The following is a 17,805-nucleotide window of genomic DNA, read 5'->3' as shown; positions in this document are numbered from 1 at the left end:
CTCTCTCTATCGAGCACAAATCCCTCCTTCACTGCACTGCCCCCTCCGCTCCGACAGGTGTAGGCCTTCCAGGCTCCGGGCTTCCTTGTAAAGGGATCGAAAGCCTCTGGTCGATATGGACTCTCGAGTTGGGTAAGATTTCGTTTATGCTTATTCCAAACAGGAGATATACTCACTGTTGCCCTTAGCGATAGTGCAGGAAAACACGAATAAATAAGATGGTGGAATATGATGTCTTCTCTGTTTTGTGCGTGTGGTGTAAAAAAAAAAAGTAGCAGGGCTGATACTGTAGTACTCTTTCAGCAGGTTTCTCACACGTGGATTAAGTTCCTTGTCCCAAAATCTATGAAAATCTGAATTCATGTTCATCTGGGGTATTTGTCACCGCCACAGGGAGACAGTGAAGATGGAGCCTCAAGCTCAAGACCCCTTGATTAAGACAAGGCTGAATTCATGTCCAGGAGAAATGTCACCTAGCATGTTAACATATGAAATACGTCTTCTAATCTTTCTCTGTTTTTAATTTGTCTTTATGCTCGGGATATTGTTGTGTTCACCACGAAGTCAGTTTATAACACTGATCGATCCACAATTAAGTGCTTTTGTGTTGCATATATGTTCATATATGAAGTATAGATAGATTTGTAAATTTTAATATAATATTTAACATTTCAAGGTTAAAGGGCAAAAAAATGTTACTAAGAAGGCGTGCAAAATATTTGTGTATTGGCCCTATTAAAAACCTAAACAAAAGTGCTTGTATGAATGAGGCAAGTTGTGTAAAGTGCTTTGAGTACTCAGAGTAAAAAAGTGCTATATAAGAACCAGTCCATTTACAACCCACCCATGTTTAGGTATTATTTTCTTGACCAAAAAACAAATGAACGTTTGTGGATCATAGTAGAGCAGAGAATCAGGCTGCTGCCACCTAGAGGTTTATTAAAATACAGTAAAAATACTGCTACACTGCACATTTTTTGTGAACACGTAAAAACATTGCTGTGCTCTTATGAGGTAAAATGATAGAAATACAAAAATAACCAAAACCAAAAAAAAGAAAAAAAAAAACCCTGTCACATTTCAAAACCAGCCTAAATCATTACAGAAATATTCAAACACACACACACACACACACACACACACACACACACACACACACACACACAGTTACTCAAGGCAGAATGCTTTTTTTTTTTTTTTTTACACTATGATGATCTCATAGTTTAATGTTGAGCCAGGGTCTACAAACACAGCAAAGAGACTGAGCTGTTAACCAGACTGTGAGCTCAGGTGGAGTGAAGGAAAATGTTTTCCTAGCCTTCAAAACAGCACCACCTGTTACTGTGATCACCAGTAAAACCTTTAATTGGGAAAAAGCTGGTGGGAGTCCTTCATCAAACCACCTGATCAACAGATTCCAATGTGAAGAAAAGAGAACGTTGGCATTATTTTGACAGATTTAAAGTGAAATAATATACAATATTTCTATTCATGATATTCTATAAATATTTACAAATATGAAAATAAAAGCTTTGTTTTTGCAGGCCAAAAAACATGTACATGGACCACTAAAATTCTGAGCTGCTGAGCTGGTCTGTTCAGTAGCACAAAATTTAGCAGTGCACAGGGGAAGCTATAGAATGGCGATAAGCTCGCTTCTCTTCATTGCAGCCAGCACATTCTTCTTTAATAACTTATGGACGCACAAACTGACTCACTGACTAGCACACTTAGACATGCAGACACATAAAAACACATACACATGAGCACACACCAACTATGTCATTCAGGAGATACAAACACCCACATCCAGCCATCTGCCATGACCGGTTGTGGGTGAGGGGTGGGAGATAGGATAAACAAAAAAAGTTCACAAAATCTTTTGAATTTTTTTTTTCTTTATTATCTTAAGTTTTTATTTTTCGCTGACTAAAACATTTTTTTTTTCACAACTAGTTTTAATTTCCAGTTTGGAACACAGATAACTAAAACAAAAGTTTTTATAGTTTTCAGTTCAAGGCAAAAAGCTGTCTCAAAATGAAACCTTTCATTGATAAAGCATAAGCACCGCAGCAATTTCCTAATGTTGTAAACCCGCTCAACATTTGGCAATAAAACCCTTTCTGATTCTGATTCTGATTCTAAAGCTAGTTTGCAGTGAAGGTTGTACGTTTCCTTTTTTTAAAATTTTTTTTTTTTTAAATTGACATTTTGGAATCACTATACAATACCATCAACTTCAGCAATTTGTCAGTACATATATATTTTCTTTCTTTTTTTCTATATTTAAACAACTAAAATATCCATACAATAAGAATGAAAGAAGAAGAAGAAAAAAAGAAAAGAAATAGAAGCAAAACAGGAAACAATAAATAAATAAAAAATACATAAGGAAAAAGAAAAAGGAAAGAAAAATAAATAAATAAATGTAGGGAGTGTGTTTTTGTTTCCATTAATGTAACTAATATTTCCTCTAGTCTTCTAGTAGTTAACAAAGTCAAAATCTAAAGCAAAAGCAAAAACTGGCCTGCGTTTTTTAATGTAGTCCATCCATTTCTTCCATCGTGATACAAACAGGTCCTTCTTGTAGTTCACATCTGCTGTCATTTTCTCCATTCTGTAAATGTCCATTGTGATGTTCATCCACATGTTCATAGTTGGGCTCTCTGAAGAAAGCCATTTTTTTGTGATGGCTTTTTTGCCTGCTGCCAGTAAAATATTAAACAAGTATTTATCGTTCTTTGTCCATCCTTCTGGCATAAGTCCAAAAAATTGAGTTTTACTTTCCAAAGGTAAATATCTTCCAAATGTCTCTTGTATTGCTGCATGTATTCCCTTCCAATAAGTTTTAATAACATGACAGTCCCAGAAAATATGATAGTGATTTGCATTTGTAAAGGCAGAATGTTTTCATGCAAATACATATTAGTCCTTCAGCTAAAAAAAGATCCCATAAGCATTTTTATGAGCTGCTGCATTCACCAGACATGAAAGTAGTGACTGTCACCAGCATGTTGCATACGTTTCCTACTTTAAATCCTTTCAAAAACACAACTGTTTGTTTTATTGTTTATGTACAACTGTTTCTATCTTCTGAACAGCAAAGCTGGTTCAGAAAACAAGTATAGGGAGGCACTAGGAGGATGATACAATATAAATACATAGTTAAAACAACTTTTCAAAGGTTTACTGAATATAAAGACATAAAATCCAAGGATAACGCCGTTCATGGCTCTGCTTGCTTTAGTTTTTTGTCTTTGTACTTTTCTTTCTATTTGAATTTTGTCCTTTCTCAAACAACTTCCTTCTGACCACCATGCTCACACCCCCGTGTCTTGTTCCTCCTCCTCCTCCTCCTCGTCCTCCTCCTGGGAAAGGAGCCGGTAATGTTCGTTGCCCACCGACAGGAAGGCAGGCCTGGGATGAACCTCGTCTTCCCTGAAGTGGACAGGATGGAAATGGGAATCTGGCTGCTCGGTAGAGCTGCACTTGGTGTACAACTCGCGACGCATTTCCTGGCCGACTTCAACCTGGGAGGGAGTGCTACGGACCCAGCGGTTCTTCACTAAGGAATAGATGTAGCTGACAGGTACAGGCAAGCTGGCAAACACTATAAGCATGATGATCATAGCCAGGGCCCAGCCAGGGTACTCGAGAGTCATCTCAGAAGCCTGAAGAGGCAGAGACACAGAGCTTAAGAGTGACAAACACCGGCAGAATTACCTTTGGCTGTTAGATAAATGTTTACTTGTGGGATTAAAAGGAGCTATAAAATTAAAAAGATAAGAGATGGTTAAGCAACTCGTTACCAAAAGCATAAAAGTGCAGTTAACAGATAAGCAGGTTGACGCTACAAAAAATGGCTAACTTCACTATTCTTATGAAGAATAAATACAGAGATATTGTTGTGCTATGTCACGGCAGATGAATCCAGACATAAGTATTTGGATCGCATCTTGGTGTGAGTATAACCACTGCACAGCTGTGCCAATGAAACCACACGCTCTCGTTTACTGATGATTTTGTTACGAATGAAAGCTTCAGAATGAACGCTTACTGGAAAATATGTCACCAGTCAGCAGGACAACAATCCTAAACATACAGGGAGTCAATATGATGCAGAGGGACAGGTGATGATGAGGTTTAACGCTATAATGTCAGATGAGTTTTTCAGACGTCCACATCATCAGTGTATTTGGTCTTCCCTGCGTAACCTGAATAAACTGCACAAAAATGCCATATGTAGAATAAATATAAACACTCTAGTTCAGGATTCCTAAGGTCAATGTTATTGTCTGGCCAAGTGAATCTCCTAATATCAGTATAAATTAACCACTTTCCATTTGTTGAGCATCACAATAAAGGAAATGAGAATCCAGAACATTGAGATGGTGGTTGCACTGAAGGTCTGTGAGATCATCAGAGTTGATACAAAAAAAGTTTCTTTTCTACTGTTTTGGACACTGTGCTAAAACCACAACATCTTCCAGCATGCATATATGTGTTACACACATGCATATAGTGTGTACTGTGGGTCAGGAGGTTGTCTACTGAAGTGGAGTGGGATGTTTGATCCCAGATTGTCCAGTCTTCAGGACAAATACAATGAATTCTGACTTTCTCCTGATGTATTCATCAGAATGAGTGTGAGTGTTTGGGTGAATAAGGCTTGTGTTAAAAATCACACTGAGTGCTCAGAGTAGAAAAGAGCTATGCAAACACCACCTGATATTTTAAAACGGTAACTGGCTATTTGAAGTTTAAAATCATGTGATTTGATGGAAAGTTGAAGTCGAACATCTCACCGTGTTTTGATTCCAGGCGGTGTACGTGGGCCCTTTGAAGACCATGCGGAGCAAACTGGCTGCCAGAAGACTGACCATCGCCAGCAAACACACATATTTCCAAAGGTACTTGTACACCACCGGAGGGCGCCATTTGAGCATTATTTCAATATCATCCAGAAAGCTGCAATAATCAAAATGCTTTTCTTAAAATGCATCTTTTCAAACAAACATATAAAGACAAAAAAACCTGTGAAAGTCAGAGATAACGTTGCTTACCGATCTGTTCCATAAACCCACGCCACACTAATGGTTTCAAAAATGACCACAATGACCAAAGGCAGGGTTGCAGAGTAGTCATCAAACATGGTCACAAAATAGTTGCCAGAGCGCTGAGTGAACAGTAATCCAATAATGAACCCCAAAGCACAGCTGGACACTAAAAGACAGAAAACATTTAAAGACCACTTCAAAGACAACAAGACTACATTTATCTCCCATAGTACACCACTGCAGTACGAGAATCTTGCACTTTTTCGGTTTTTATGTAGTTTTATTTAAGAAAAAAATAACAATAAAACACAGCAGCAGAGTTTGAACACATGTCAACTGATGTTCAGTACCCGTGAGTAGGGTTCGGTGACGCCCCAAGAGGCTGAAATTGTCCATGAGAGGTGTGAGGATTCCCTGCATTGTTCCAAACATGGTGCTGAGGCCCAGGTTGAGCAGCATGAGGAAAAACAGGGCGGACCAGAAGGGACTGGCTGGGAAGAAGGCCATCACCTCAGTGAATGCTATGAATGCCAGGCCTGTCCCTTCGACACCCTGAACGCACACAAGATAGTAAGATAGTGGAAATACGTGGGAAAAAGCAGATCCACTCAGTCTAACAGACAACAAATGTGTGTTAACTGTGATGCTGTTTCCAGAGCTAATCTATACCAGTAAATTACCTGTGCACCTTTTGCATAACATGCTCTTTAACACAGAGAATAGGTCTTTTCTTTTTAAATAAAACAAACACCGTGAGATAACATGACTCTTTGTACGTCTTGTCCTGTTTCTTTGGTATCTCCTTTCTTTCCACGATCACAGCTTGCTTTCATTTTTCCTAGAAAACCAGCAAGATACAATTTCCAATACATTTTCATCGTCTTGCCTGCTGGATATTTTATAGCACCTCCTAGATTCTTCGTAGGTCCTGGGAACATTGGCGCTCGCCTACATACAATTGTTACTGAAATGTTCCACTTTGATTTTTGTAACCGATCCAGTATCTTGTGCCTCGTAGGACACCTGCAGTTCTTTCATTTATACAAAGTTGTCTTTAAAACACTTTGTAATCCTGGATGAGTGAAGCAGCACATTAGAAACTCAGTTTAATACCTGTGACTGCTCTTTATTATTGGACATACCTCTTCCTATAATGTATTATAATATAGAACATATATACATACGAAATCTCAGCTGTTGTCCTAATTTTCACGTATGCTTATAGATGTGTATTCCCATCTTGTTACCGTTTACACGCTACTTGTTCCAGTTTCTTAGATCCCCTAAACTACTGCAAAAGACTACTGTTTTTTGGGTTTTTACCTTTGACATGTTGACGTTTTAAACTTTGTGCCTCAAGTCGCTTGTTTTTAATCATGTTGTGAAGCAAAGCTGTTGTTATTAATATCTCAAGATTACCTTATTCATCTCCTGCTCCAGACTGCAGTCAGTGATTTTAGGACCCACCATGGAGCTGTAGAGATGGTACCACTCTCTGTATTCAGCTAAAGTCACAGTGCTTACATCTGTCATGTTGAACCATGGCCACCAGTGCTGGTTAGATCCACTGGACGCCAATAAGTTTAATACACTGAGATTTCTGAAAAGGTTAAACACAAAAATAATAAATAAATCTAAGATAAGCAATCAAACAAGCAGTCCACCTTAAGATTGTTACGGCAGTTTGCCAATCTAAAAGTGCTCGCTAGTTGGATTTGAATTACCATTTCAATCATGCACAGACATACGTACTCAGCCACACAACGTAGTGCAATGTTCTTGGCACGGAAACCGAGCACGATGAAAACCACTAGAGAGGCCAGCACGGATGTCATGAAGTTGATGCAGGAGACCATCAGAGCATCCCTGTGGCAGTTGTTGTGGACTGGATTGTAGGAGGAGTATGCGATAACGGAACCATAGCCCAGGCCCAGGGCGAAAAACACTTGTGTAGCAGCCTGTCGCCACACCTGCACGTTACCCCAGATCTCCAGCTGCAAATATGACAAAATAAAAGCATCTTTAGGTTTACATTCTTTCGTCAAAGCTTAAAATGTTTTATTATGGGTTTTTTTTTGTAATCACTGAGGTGTTTGTCTTTTGTTAGTTAAATGAAAATAAAGAAAAGATGTCAAGAAAAAGGAAGAGAGAGAATATTGCTTACCTTAGGATAAAACATGTAGGTGATTCCTTCCAAGGCACCGTCCAACAGTAATCCTCTGATCAGGAAAATAAAAAGCACCACATAGGGAAAAATGGAGGAAAAGTACATCACCTAAGATTGGAAAAAGAAACGGATAATGATTTAGCCATTGTACCCAAGTTGATCACACAAAGCGCCTCCTACTGCAACTCTCATTCACACAATGCTTTTACCTTTGCGTTAACACTTTTTCTAACATTCACAGAGATACATCAGGAGCAACTCTGGGTTCATAATCCTGCCAAGATTACCTTGACATGAAGCCTGGAAGAGCTACCAACATTTCGATTTGTAGACATCCTGCTCCATCCTGCTGAGCCACTGTGAGAAGGTCTCACTAAAAATGTTTCTGCCCATTTTGGAAGATGTGTTGTCAGTGCAGGTGTCCATGTTTAAGATGGCTAGCTAACATCAGCAGCTTTTTCCCAGCCATTGATTTTGCGTGTTTGTTTCTTAGTGTTAATGTGTACTAAAATGTTATAATCACTGTAGAAGATTATAGTATTGTCAGATACACAAAAAGTTTAGAATATTTGAAAATGCAGTTATTAATTTCCATCGAATACATTTAAGACAAGCTGTCAAGTAAGCACAGTGAATATATGGAAAAATACTAATGTAAGTGGGAACACGGCGGGTCTGAGCCCGCGCTGGAATGGTAGCGCTGGGCAGGATGGCTGCTGTGTTTGCTTCGGATTACTCCTCACCCCCCACCCGACCCTGTGGCTTGTCACGTGTTCCATAATGTTGTGCTGTGGACATTTATGTGCTTTTTTGTGCAGAGGAGTTTTTTTGTTTTCTGTTCTCATGCTGTCCTCCCAGGAGCCCAGCATGAGTAGAGGTCTCTTTTTTTCCTCTTGTACTTTCCCATTGTATGTATATTTCAGTGTTTGTTTTCTGTAATGCTACCGATCTCCGACCTGTATCCCCATGTGATGTCTGTGTTGTGTGTGTGTAAGGTCGGGGGGGTCGGGGGGGGGTCCTATTTCACTGCAGGGCAACCTGCACGTGGCGAATAAAGCCTTGATTGATTGATTGATTGATTGATTGATAAGTATCTGAACTGTGAGGCAGAAAAGGGGCGAGCTGCAGCTTGTGTTTAACTGAGAGATAACACTAACATTAACACAAACACTTTATATTTGTGTGCTAACGGTGGGACTGGTGTTCATGTACCTTTGCAGAAGACTTGATGCCCTTTATCATTGCCAAGGCAACAATTGCCCAAGCAGCCAATAAACAGCCTGTCATGATGGGGTTAAACTCTCCAGATTCTTCAATGGAATTTGTGATGTTGAGAGCTTTCCGAAACCAGAAATACGACGTTGGGGAGCTGGCTGCGCATTCTTTCACTGTTGATTGAGAAAAGAAAACATTGTAGGCTTCATCAGACATCACTTCATTTCACTCAGTCATGTGATTACCTGTGTCATTGGAGGTTACATTCATTGGACACTTCTCCCATGGCAGAGGATACTGAAAGGAGTTACCCATGTAGAAGAGGCTCCATGCAATGATAACGTTATAGTACAAAGCCACATAAAAACAGACCTGGGGAAGAAGAAAGCATTTATATCAATAAATAATCAGTATTATGAGATATTAGTTAAAATATGCTGCAAATTGTTTGCAGCTTCAGTGTAATGCTGTGATTTCTTTTATACGTGTAGCCTACAAGTAAAGGCTAACCCAGGGAATGTAGCCATAAGGTTCGACATTGACCTTAACAATGACAAACAGAGGTTAGGTCTATTTAAAGAAAAATAAACACGCTTTATAAAAAGCACAGGCTATCTAGTCGTACATTTCTGTTGTGTGTACGGACAAAAACGTTCTTGGGTACTCTGTGTTTTCTCCAACTTGTTACGCAATCAACTGCCAGCACAGACGCACAGCACACTACCTTTCTCATGTTACAGCATGGGTGTGCGTGAGTATATACACACACATGCAGCTTGGCTAAGGTGTTTACAGAAAGGTGATAAAGGCGGTGACACGTGATGCAGGATTGGGGCCAGATAAGTGAAGGTGAAGAGATTAAAAATACTGACCCCGGTGCTACTTTTGAAACCCAGACTTGGAAAAAGCAAGTCAGCTGTCAAACAACAGCAGCCTTATCAGAACACACAGGTACATGAACGTAAACAGAAAAAGGTCTCAGACAGAAAAAAAAAGAAAATGCTCACCATGCAGCTGGAGTAGCCGATCCCTCCCAGCTTTGGAGAGATGTGCTTCCATACACCGATGCTGCCCTGTCGAATGCTTTGACCAGCAGCCAGCTCCATAAAAAACAGTGGAACTCCCACAACCACCAAAAGAAAAACATACAGCAGCATGAAGGCGCCTGGAAGGAACAAAGGAGGACATATATTTGAAAGGCAAACCCAAAGTCACCTGTAGTTCCAGAGGGAAAAAAAACTTTGCATTTGCACATGTTACAGGCAAACACAGTCTAACTAAGCACATTAAAAAAACAACAGTTTTTGGCTTTTTTTTAAAACACAAACTCATAATTTGCCATTGAAGCTGGAAAAAATAAGCAAATTTATATGTCAGCAACCTCTCTAAAAGATGCTTGGAGTCTCATGTTCTAACCAAACATGCTGCATGCATGTGGTGTAAAGCTATAAATAAAATATGGTTTAGAGTTCTACTCTTCTCCAGAAAGAAAAGTCAGTTTCACACAGTGACATTCGCAGGATCTCAGAAATCAAAAATACGAAAAAGCAGTATAATGATGCATAAAGCTGTATACTACAGCACTGCTGGGACAACGTTGTGTAGATAGATAAACCAAAAGTTTAAATATTTTGCCCTGTTTGGAGGTAAAGAGCACTGAAAACTGGCACTGATCCTCATCTCAACTTTGAAGCACAGTGGAGGGAGCATCATGGTTTGGGCTGCTTTGATACTTCAGGTGTTGAATGCCTTGTAATCACTGACAGAGCAATGAATTTAATATGTATCAGGGCACCAGCCCATGTTTTGGAGCTTAAGACAGCTTGAGTGAGTCAATATTAACACAAAGTCCACACATCAGCCGCACATATATTAAAATTAATATAAACTCAAATTCATTTTTAAGTCATTTTTATTAGTATAAACAGCTGAGGTGAACTACCATGTGGTCAGGATGTTAAAGTATGGTCATTTATTGTTTTTGCTTCCCTTCATAGTGTGATTAGTTCATGTTTATGAAGCAACAGCGTCTTGCTCATCGATAAATCCTTTGTAAACTATGGTTTGAAATTAGATCATCATTCAGCCTCTATTGCTATATATAAACTGTTTACTTTCCAGTATTGTAATAAAATTAACAGTTATGTTATGCATATGAAAATTCAAAGGAGGATTTTACCATTTTATTACTATCAGGATATCATATTGTTACTAATATATTACTGTGCTAATTATTAATTAGTTTTACCTCATATGCAGTGTTGGGGAGTAACGGAATACATGTACCGCCGTTACGTATTTAAAATACAAAATATGAGTAACTGTATTCCGTTACAGTTACCGTTTAAAAAGGTGGTATTCAGAATACAGTTACTTTGTTGAAATAAATGGATTACACTGCGGTACTTTCCTGTTTCATTTTGTCGCGGGTCAGGACTGTTTGGGTTTTGTTTGACACGTTCTGTTGTTCCAGGCGGCAGCGTTACGGTTGCCATGGTTACAGGGCGACGCTCTCTCTCTCTCTGCGACTGTGTGTTTCCTGGGTGAGAGAGCACCTTTTCGTTGTTGTTGTTGTGCTAAGCTAACAGGCAGAATGCTACAAGCATAGCTCCAAAGAATGTAGCATCATGGGCAGTGTAGTCCGTGTTGTAGGGAGAATGGACTGCCATACACGTTATGGGTCTGTGAGCGCGAGGAGCGAGAAAAAGGGGAGTGGAAAGGTATGAGTTGTCATCGAGGAAAAACGGGAGCTGGAAGCATGTAAATATAATAATAACCACTTCAGCCAAGAAGAGAGCCTGACGAGCCCAGTTGTAAGTAAGCTATTAAGACTCGACTGTACACTGTGTTCGTGTTTTCCTCCGAAAATAATAAGTTCCGTTGGAGCAGTCTTTCAACGCCTCTCTCTGTCAAGAAAAGTTGACCCACACAACAAAGTAAAGCTATTTTTCGGCTACGAGCTGACAGGGACCCCGCCGTATTAGTCAGAGGTCCCTTTACTACAGTTCGGAGTCGCGGACCTTCAGTAATAGTAATAAATCACACAGCAATAGTACATTCACGTTGTTGTAAAAAGCATGATAATATATTAAGTAATCCAAAGTATTCAGAATACGTTACTGTCATTGAGTAACGTAACGGAATACGTTACAGAATACATTTTGGGGCATGTATTCTGTATTCTGTAATGGAATACATTTTAAAAGTAACCTTCCCAACACTGCTCATATGCATACATTTGTTTCCAAGTTTTTACCCCTAGTTTCTGGTCTGTTATTACCCAATTGTATACATTTCAGTGTAATATTATGCAGCTATAAATACTTTTGATACAAAATAATTACTTTGGTGTTATTAATTTAGTGGCAGTAACATATTTGAGCCCGTTTCCACCTTAGTACCCCAATATTACTGCTTTATTACCAAGTTGTAACACAATGTGTCACCCATCTGTTTATAGTATTAGGAAGTCCTGCAGTTCATTTATATTAAATTCCCTTTTATTCAAGTATTTATTTCTTTTTATGTGTTGCATTGCTTTGGCACCAAAACAGCTACTAAGTTAATAACTTAAACCTGTAAGTTAATCTTGTCACTCACCGCCTCCATTTTGATGGCAGAGGTATGGAAATCTCCACACATTCCCTAAGCCCACACTGAAGCCCACCTGGGCTAACACATACTGAATCTTAGAATCCCATGCTGGACGGTCTCCGTCGTCTGTCGCAGCTTCATCGGGACCATCCACAGCTGTGAGCTGAGTTTGGGACTGGCCTTCTTCCATCCAGGTTCTGTCCTCGCTGCCGTCCAGCGGAGGCTTTTCTGTCTTGTTATAAAGAGAAGAAGTAATATGATGAACTAAACCGATTATCAGTTGAAGCTTCATCCTGACGTGTGAGTCTGCACAAAGTCATTGTAGTTATGCTGAGCAAATATGTGTGGAAACACACTACTCTGTACACAAAATTATGTAAGGAAAGAATTAAATTATGCTAGGAAAAAACTTTATTACAAATTTATCAGGGACAACAAAGAGGAAAAGCACTTGCTGTTATGTTGTCATGTTGTCGAAGGTTATATCACTACTCCTTATCAGTGTGAAAACACAGCAGTGAGACAATGCATTACGTAATCCAACATTAAGGCATTATCTTTACTCTAACTCGTCATTCTCCCATCACTACGTCAGATGTATAAAGAAATGCTAATACAGACACTGAATTTCCTACTGATGCTCTTTTACGTTAAAGTCATTCAACTGGCATATTTAGCACTGAGGAGAAGCCGAACTGTGACTGACCTTTCAAAATGCTTCATCAGTACACCCAGGTGTTAGCAATTCATTAGCAAGACTGACATAATGGCAGGTTTAAATGCATATAGAATGCATAAATAATGGATGTGTGTTACTTACTGTGCTCTTTCTTATTATGAAATTATCCAGATAAAAAACTTTGTTGCATCACCTCAATTCTCTTTCATTTAATGTAAACACCAGGGTCATGGTGTGCATTTCAGGGAAAAAAAGCATTCAGCTGAATCACCTCCACACTGAACACTAAATGTCAGCTCAGATGAAAGTGACGGATCCAAAATGGCTTAACACAAGCCAAGCTGGCTTCAGAACATGACCTCTCCTGGTATCAGCTGGTTAGAATGGAAAATTACAAGACCCAGAAAGAGTTCATGGCTGTTCAAGACACACGGCCGGATAGGGCAGGTGATTTCAGAAATATCCATGCCCACATGCATAGAGTGTGAGACTGTGACAAATATATGCATGCACAAATAGAAAGGAGGGGAAAGTGGGGCGGACAGAAGCCATACAGTGATGTGTGGTTGGGAGTGGGAGGGAGAAATCCACTGGGAGGTGTTAGGCTTGCATTGGTTCATACTGTGGGTGGTGCTGAGGTGCATGGGTAAACCACAAAGTGGGTACAGTTGGTAATAATATAGGAAAAAAGTTAGGGTAAGGGCTATCAGGGTATGCTGAACAAATAATTAAAAAGTCAACAGCTTGATTAAGCTTTAAGGATCCATGTGTTTGAGCTATAAACTATAACATGGACTATACTGAAAAAATCTGCTTCACACACTCCTGTGAGTTCATTTGATCACTTACCTTAGAGCAAACACACTTTTCTATAGAGCTGAAGTGACTAGTAGATTATTTGATTGGTCAACTCCTTGGAAAATTTAGCAGTACATGGAATATACTGTTATGATTTACTTGATTATTAAAAGGTGACCTTAACATTTTTGAAGTAGCATAGGATCATCTTGTCTGAGAGCAGAACAAAAGGCAGCCGGCTTCCAAAGAGGAGCTTTGAATGTCCTTCAAGAAGAGTGGAGAAATATTCCTGAAGACTACTTAAAGAAATTACAGATAAGGTAAAATTTGAGAACTCAGACTGCGTTGACGAATAAAGATGGTCATTGACTGTTAAGCTCATTAGAATTGTACAAACTCTGTTTTTGCCTTATAAACTGTACTTCCATGTATGTTTACATGTTTCAAATAATCACTGCAAATACTTTCTATTAGTGAAACAAAGAAATGAGGTTGGCTCAAGACTTTTACACATTACTACATCTCTCTAACATCAAAACAAGTCATCGGCATGAGCCTGCAAGTACAAGTTGATACTGTTCAACTCTTCAGTGTTTCACTGTCTTTGCTATTATGAAACCACAAGAACATAACAAGTCTGTATTAGGTTTTTTAATTTACTGAAAAAGATTATCAATATATACACATTTGACAAATGAGAGGGTTTTGTATTTGTATTCAGTGGTTATTTCCACTTCTGGCTGATATGTTTCTAATTTTGAACACATTTTACCACTTTAAAATACATAATGCAGTGTTTCTCAAAATAACTACTGGGTTTCTCCCCCCTTTCCTTTTTGCTATACTTGGTTAACCCTAATTGTCCTCCTTTCACCAGCAAACCCCAACACACACACACACACACACGCGTGCGCACACACACACACACAAGCACACGTGCACTGGTTTTAAATTTGTGTCTCCTGGTCAGTGAGCATCTGTCCCAGGAACTGTTTGGAAAACAAGGAACCACTCTTCTATGTTTCTACTCTGGATAAAATCATGCAGCAGTGGTTCAGCCGTCCCTAAGGTGTAAAATTACTCAGTGAAGAAGCTCGATCATGACAGCTACATGTGAGACCAACGTACTCCAAATCAACGCCGGCAAGACAAAGGAGATGATCATAGACTTCAGGAGGAAGTCACCCCCTACAACACCGGTGAACATCCAAGGGAAAGACATTGACATAGTGGACTCTTATAAGTACCTAGGTGTTCACCTCAACAATTAACTGGACTGGACTACAAATACAGACGTCCTGTATAAGAAGGGCCAGAGTCGACTCCACCTGCTGAGGAGACTGAGGTCCTTTGGAGTCTGCAGGACTCTGTTAAGGACATTCTATGACACTGTGGTAGCATCTGCCCTTTTCTATGCAGTGGCCTGCTGGGGGAGTGGATGCACGGACAGGGACAGGAGCAGGATTGACAGGAGGATGTTAGTAAAGCTGACATCCATCATGAACAACCCACATCACCCACTGCATGAGTATGTGAGTGGGCTGAGCAGCTCCTTTAGTCAGAGACTGAAACACCCTCGCTGCAGGAAGGAGCGCTTTCGCAGATCATTCATCCCAACAGCAGTTGGACTCTATAACTCCTCAATCACGATGTCATAAGTCACTGGACACTGTGAATATCCACGGTCACCACTTCATGCATAATGGACCTTCCATGTGTATGGACATGTGCAGGTATATATGTATGTATATGTATACATATGTATATTTAGTGTGTACATGTGTATGTGTACATGTCTATAAATAGGAATAGTAGTGGTACAATAGCTATATCAAGCTATATAGTTTATGTCTTCCATATTTCCAACCATATCCATAATCACATACTGTGTATGCTACCATTGTATATTATCTTTTTTTCATTGATTGTACTTATTTGTATTTTTGTATTTCCTTCTGATATCTGTACCTGAGCTGAGGTGATGCAAAAATTTCCCCGTTGTGGGATCAATAAAGTCTTATCTTATCTTATCTTATCTTACATGTTGCTATAACCAAAACTGTAATATGAGCATGACAATTTTCCCTGAATGCAGCTGGCTTTACCATACAGCTTATCACAAAAAGGGTTGTTCATTGCTATTTATAATTCAGTTTGAGTAACATAGAGCTATAGATGCTCATGGCTCCATTGTAAATGTCCAGTTTAAAAACTGATGAAACTGGTGATTAGGATGCTAGAGAGCAGCCTTTCATCTCGGAGGGCGTTTGCATCCACAGATCAGATAAAGGTTTAAGAGCTGTGGCAGATTTTATCATCTGTGCTCAAAGTTTAAGGGACTAAAACAGACACAACCCCCAAAACAAAACAAAAAGAAGATAAAGAGAGACTTTTAAAAAAGTTAATGACTGTATATTTGGCTGCAGCTTGCTTTATGCAGCAAACCATACTGTATGTCACTGAGTTTAAGTTTGGTTGTGTAGGTGCTGCTCAACATATAAACAATGAGTGCATTCTTGTGTAAGAATGTATAGGGGGCTTAATCATAGTGAGGTAGCATACAGCCCTAACGCACACATGACTCATTACATAACTGACAAAGGAACCAGCCAGCAGTATACAGTGCAAACAATAGTAATAACAAGACCCGTTTTTTCGCTGGAAAAAAAAAGTATGACTGAGATTAGAGGTCACAAAGCCACACTATTAAAGAATAACAGTCGAATAACGATGTGCTGTGGACATACCATGCTGACAGCACGGTCCCACTGAGGAGTAGAGTTTCCAGCAGTCCTGGTGTTAGTTTCTCTGCTCGTCTTCCCACAGGGCTTCTTTTAAAATAGTTTCCTTTTCGTTGTTTCTGATAACAATCGGGGTAGCAGATAAAATTTATACGGGGACAAAAGCCTTGACCAGGTTTGACAACTTGCGGACACGTTTACGAGAGCTGGAACAAACCGTGGTCAACAAGTCAAGAAGAAACGAAGGAGAGGAGCTGAGCCAATGGGAAGACCGAAGGGGCTGAGCTGCCCTTCCCCAAAATGGGAAGCGGGGCTTGACAACACAAGAATACACACTGCTGCTGGATTACTGTGTGGAACCTGCACGGCTTGACAGTGAGCACATTGAACTCTCACACTTGACTTAATTATAGGCTGCAGTCATGCGCAGAAATAAAAGTCATTAGTAGATTAATTAAAGCTCAGCCAGAGAGCGCAGAAGAGTGCGCCGCCTGTGCCTTACTTTACGCACAGAAATGCACAGAACAAGTGGCTCATAGTCAGTGTGCATTGGGAATAACTCAGATACTAAACTGCAATACACGGGGTTTTGTAACGAAGCTGTTTTGCGTGAAGTCATTAGCATTTGTAGTTTAAAAAACCAGCGGGGGTATAGGTTTTCTGAGAAATATTAACATGCTTTAACTGTGCTGCTTGAAAAACAATTAGATTGTCACTACAAATAAACAAAATTGTGGGCTCTTTGCATAAAAATGGGTACTGATATTAAATATATATGACATGGATTAGGATTAAAATAAAAACCTGTCTGTGTCCACAAAGCTGAATCCAGCCACTTACAGTATAGTATTATGAATTATTTTTAGTAGTAGAGTAGCTGCACTCCCCCTGGTGGAGAAAATGTGTCACAACGACAACCAAGTCACCCAAATGGTAATCCACTGACTTGAACGTTGTGGTTCCAGTAGTGCGATTAGAGGAGCAATGAATCAGAGCGGTAATTGAACTGAGCATATTCATGAATCCATAAAGGGAAACATTTAGGCTCTTAAAAGGAGATAAAGCTCATATTTACCTGTTCACATGTTGAAAAGAAAAACAGCCTAATTAACATTTTTTAAGGGATAGTTTCATTACATTTGTAATGAAACTATCCCTTAGATAGTTTCATTACAACAGTGAGATTTACACAGTGTGTAAATCTCTGTGTAGGGACAGAGATTTACACACTGGACATCTTTGTACTGAAGGAGTAACCATGCAGCTAGAATGCACATTATAAGTGCTCTTCTGCAAGGCAAAGCTCACAGCAGGATAGTAAATCCTAAACTAATTGTACAGCTGAAAATGTCTTGTATTACTCACTGTCACATGCAATAATAGATGGAAAGTAAATCTTTTTTTAGAACAGCCTAAATGTGGAAAATGTCCTGTTGGTACACATGCTTGAAACTGAAAGTGATTGTTGTTTTCTGGCATGAATTCACATTTCAGTGGAAAAAAAAACAAGCAAACAAACAAAAACAAAAACTTTGTTCTATAGGCTGATCGTAC

At 39.4% G+C, this 17,805-nt stretch overlaps 1 protein-coding gene and 1 long non-coding RNA gene across 3 annotated transcripts; one reads left to right on the top strand and one right to left on the bottom strand.

The window, feature by feature from the left end:
• The first annotated feature begins 20 nt into the window (after nucleotides 1–20).
• Nucleotides 21–7,987, top strand: LOC120717765. The gene is made up of 4 exons (XR_005692274.1): nucleotides 21–132; nucleotides 3,378–3,589; nucleotides 4,822–4,910; nucleotides 7,466–7,987. It is a non-coding gene; the product is annotated as an uncharacterized LOC120717765 (long non-coding RNA).
• On the bottom strand, nucleotides 2,521–16,650 carry slc6a16a (solute carrier family 6 member 16a). Of its 2 annotated transcripts, none has more exons than XM_040005982.1 (12): nucleotides 16,258–16,650; nucleotides 12,040–12,265; nucleotides 9,447–9,604; nucleotides 8,685–8,811; nucleotides 8,437–8,612; nucleotides 7,222–7,332; nucleotides 6,810–7,051; nucleotides 6,477–6,657; nucleotides 5,408–5,609; nucleotides 5,064–5,223; nucleotides 4,806–4,968; nucleotides 2,521–3,671 (listed from the first exon to the last, which is right to left on the bottom strand). In XM_040005982.1, the coding sequence occupies exons 1-12, from the start codon at nucleotides 16,258–16,260 to the stop codon at nucleotides 3,321–3,323; spliced, it is 2,100 nt and encodes a 699-aa protein (XP_039861916.1). In that variant the 5' UTR covers nucleotides 16,261–16,650; the 3' UTR covers nucleotides 2,521–3,320. The 2 variants fall into 2 exon arrangements, with proteins under 2 accessions (XP_039861916.1, XP_039861918.1); XM_040005984.1 differs by lacking the exon at nucleotides 16,258–16,650 and adding an exon at nucleotides 12,854–14,830.
• Between the last annotated feature and the right edge of the window lie 1,155 nt (nucleotides 16,651–17,805).

Source organism: Simochromis diagramma, unplaced genomic scaffold, assembly GCF_900408965.1.
Source record: "Simochromis diagramma unplaced genomic scaffold, fSimDia1.1 OVJJ01000510.1, whole genome shotgun sequence".
Lineage (NCBI taxonomy): Eukaryota > Metazoa > Chordata > Actinopteri > Cichliformes > Cichlidae > Simochromis > Simochromis diagramma.
Note: the sequence above shows the minus strand (reverse complement) of the source record. Positions and strands in the feature narration are given on the sequence as shown.